The 3,274-nt window shown below is 34.3% G+C and overlaps 1 protein-coding gene across 1 annotated transcript; it reads left to right on the forward strand.

Annotated features, from left to right (window-relative positions):
- Positions 1-501: 501 nt before the first annotated feature.
- On the forward strand, positions 502-1,320 carry MIF3 (mini zinc finger). Its single transcript, XM_020379647.3, has one exon. The coding sequence runs from the start codon at positions 832-834 to the stop codon at positions 1,102-1,104; it is 273 nt and encodes a 90-aa protein (XP_020235236.1). The 5' UTR covers positions 502-831; the 3' UTR covers positions 1,105-1,320.
- The last annotated feature ends 1,954 nt before the right edge of the window (positions 1,321-3,274 follow it).

Genomic DNA, 3,274 nt, shown 5'->3' on the forward strand with positions numbered 1-3,274 from the left:
GACAAGTATTCCCTCCTTTACTACCCATATTAAGTTTTGTCCGGTTCTCAATCAGAGGGCACCACAATGCGGTATGGAGACTTTTCTTCACTTATACTTCTAAAAGAAACGGATGATCATTGTGTAAACATACTTCCACCTTTCTCTACCATCATAACCAACCAAGTACCCCACCATTTCCTCTTGGGTGACGTGTTGGTCCTTCATTGGCCAAGACAACAATAATACTTTCGACAAAACTTGGATAAGTTGTTTACATGCTAGTGATGTTGTTCTCGAATAAAAATATAACATGTCTATTAATTAATTATTTATTCTTTCGTCATCCCATTTTCCTTTCTAATGTTTTTCATAGTTGTGAGAGGTAAAAATATAATCCATGTGTAATTTTAAAATTAAGTTATCTAAGTCCCTTTCTTAATACTAGGGACCAAGTGTTCCCATGTGCGTGTCCTTATTATAATCCTCAGTTGAAATACAAGCACCAAATTGAAAAGTTGGTAAAATAAGGCTGCTCAATTCCTCAAGAATCAATCATGACCTTTATTTCCATCTTTTGTTCCTAGTGCTTTACCCAAACTAAGCCACTCAGAAATTTACACACTAGGGTTAGGGTTAGTCACCACCACCAAGCACTGACTCGTGTATACATATATATACATATATGTATATAAATAGAGCTTTATATCTCTAGCGGAATCATCATCCAGCAACCAGATTTGCTGGGGTTACATATATTTTGGGCGAAACAATTATTAAACTGATTGGAGCCCAAAATATACACAGTAAGTGAAACATAGAGATCAAGTTGATTAGGGTTTCTGAGCAAGCATGAAGAAGAGACAAGTGGTGGTGAAAAGAGATGTGGCAAACACTTCATCTTCAGTGATGAGAAACATAAGATATGGAGAGTGCCAGAAGAATCATGCAGCGAACATTGGAGGCTATGCTGTGGATGGCTGCAGAGAATTCATGGCTAGCACAGGGGAAGGAGCTGGTGGGGCTCTTACATGTGCAGCTTGTGGCTGCCACAGGAACTTCCACAGAAGGGAAGTGCAAACTGAGGTAGTTTGTGAGTACTCTCCTCCTAATTCTTCTCGCTAAAGAAAGGGAAGAAAATAGAGTGCAGAGTTTGTATTAACTGATTGAATCTTTCTTTCTTTCTTTCCATATTTCTTTCATTTGTGTTCTTGTAAGCGTGGATGATTGATTGATTACCAACAGAGAATTATTCTTGTAAAAGAAAATCTAAAGCTTCAGGGTTTGTGTTTTGGAATGTTATATATCCAGCCTTTCTATATATTCTTCCTCTTTTTCTCATTCTCTGTAGTCTGGTAACATTCTTTGCCGTATGATTGGTTCGGTTATGAATCTCAGACAATTAAGGTGAAATGATGAGAGAGTAATCGAATAATCTGTTGAGGAACTGAGAATTGGAAAACTTATATTGTTTTCCACTGATATATTATTCGTTATTACTATATATAAACTTAACCTATAACCATATGATTTCTTAAATTTACAATATGGATCTTTATATAATAATTATATGTCTTGATTTGGGAATTAAAGCCTTCCACTATTGTAATTGTATTGTATAGAGTCAGTCTTTGCATACATAGATTGACAGAAGTACATAACTTTCACTGAAATAAACTGTTTCTGTTAGTTTAAAATTTAAATAGTATAAACACGGTTTACTGGTTTACCTCGTTTATGATGTGTGCGCGCGATGAAAGAAGCATATGTTAATTTTATCAAGTGATTGAAGTACTTGTTCAGTTGTACAATTATATAGCTAGTGCTTGACCACTTCAAACATATTATATTAATCTTGAATTTTCGATATTCTTTCCATGCTTCCTTTCCCATTCTCGAGTGAGACAACTAAAAGTTTATTTAGCACTTAGAGGCACTCAACGCACCCCCTGTTTCTACACCATCAATAACAGTGTATAATAGGCTTATAGTATGAGTAAAATTATGGATTATGTTGTGAAAGGCAAGAGGTTTGTATTAATTCCTCCATGTCATGCCTTCAAGGCAAGAAAACAGGTTAGTGTTTACGTGATGAAAATAAATTATCTTTGTCCCAATCATTTAGCGTTTGAAATATTATATAATTCCTCAAGGCCCACTTGTATTCAATCATGTCAAGGATATGCCTTAAAAATATTCATTTGATATAGAATTAATTAAAGTTGACTAAAGGTAATTAGTATAATCGTTGTGGAGGTGATGACCACCTCTCTTTTTGGTAGTCAGTGGAATTTCTCACACACCACAAGGAAATGGTTTCAATAAAGGTGCAAAAATACAACAAAATCCAAGTAGCTTTAATAAGTTGGAAGTTGCAACTGCACTTCCTGTCTTTTGCCTTGTGATGTATGGGCTCTTCTGTTGTTTATTATTGTTTGTAATGAACCAAGAATGTGTATACGCATCTTGTCTTGAACAAACTTAATTATTACCTTGATATGAGTGCAAATTAGCAATCTACTTATTCCTTTAAGTTCTGAAATGTTTATTTTATTGTTCTATGCTAGCTATATATAACTAGTAATCAAAAAATGTAATTTATGAGAATCTAGAGTGTCTTGTCAGAATGAAAACATTCTTAATAACGTTTTTTCTTTTGGACTTATTTATAGAATTATCTGGACCCTATTTAAATATTAATAGTGTTGGATAATTTGAAATTATTTATAATATCAGGCTTGGGATGTATCTCAAAAGGCCAAAGTCATTGATTTGTTGCGTCAAGTTTTCCAGGTGTGTGCTATTATTATATATAGTTGGATCAAATACCTAATGGCAAATCGCCTGAATAGAAAAAATTGATAAAAGGCCAATATGTGGTGCCTACTATTGTTTCTTTTTCAGCTAGGGATCAATGGAGAATACTTGTAGAGGGCCATCAATGTTTTGATATATAAAAAAATACCTAATTTGGAATAGCCAATTAAATATGGCAGACACAACCAATCACTAAGTTAGTCATACAACCATATCGTAAGGTGAAAAACAACTAAAGGTATTATAGGGGATCGTCAAGTGTGCAAAAGAATAAGGTTTAATCATGCATGTGAGCCCCCTAATTAGGTATAGATAGATGGTTGGACTTAAAATGTGTCTATGCTTTGTCGGGGATAGATAAGAGTGCATGTCCTTCATTGTCTTGCTCATTCTCACTTTGTTGTTATAGTTTGGCTAATATTGTACAATGCAAGCTCATGAAAAGCATAAAAATTCCTTTCAGTAAAGCTCTATCACC

The sequence above is a fragment of the Cajanus cajan genome, chromosome 6 (assembly GCF_000230855.2).
Source record: "Cajanus cajan strain Asha chromosome 6, NIPB_CcT2T_4, whole genome shotgun sequence".
Lineage (NCBI taxonomy): Eukaryota > Viridiplantae > Streptophyta > Magnoliopsida > Fabales > Fabaceae > Cajanus > Cajanus cajan.

Excerpts from the sequence above, each read along its gene's own strand:
- MIF3 (XM_020379647.3), top strand. The coding sequence starts at position 832 with ATGAAGAAGAGACAAGTGGTGGTGAAAAGAGATGTGGCAAACACTTCA.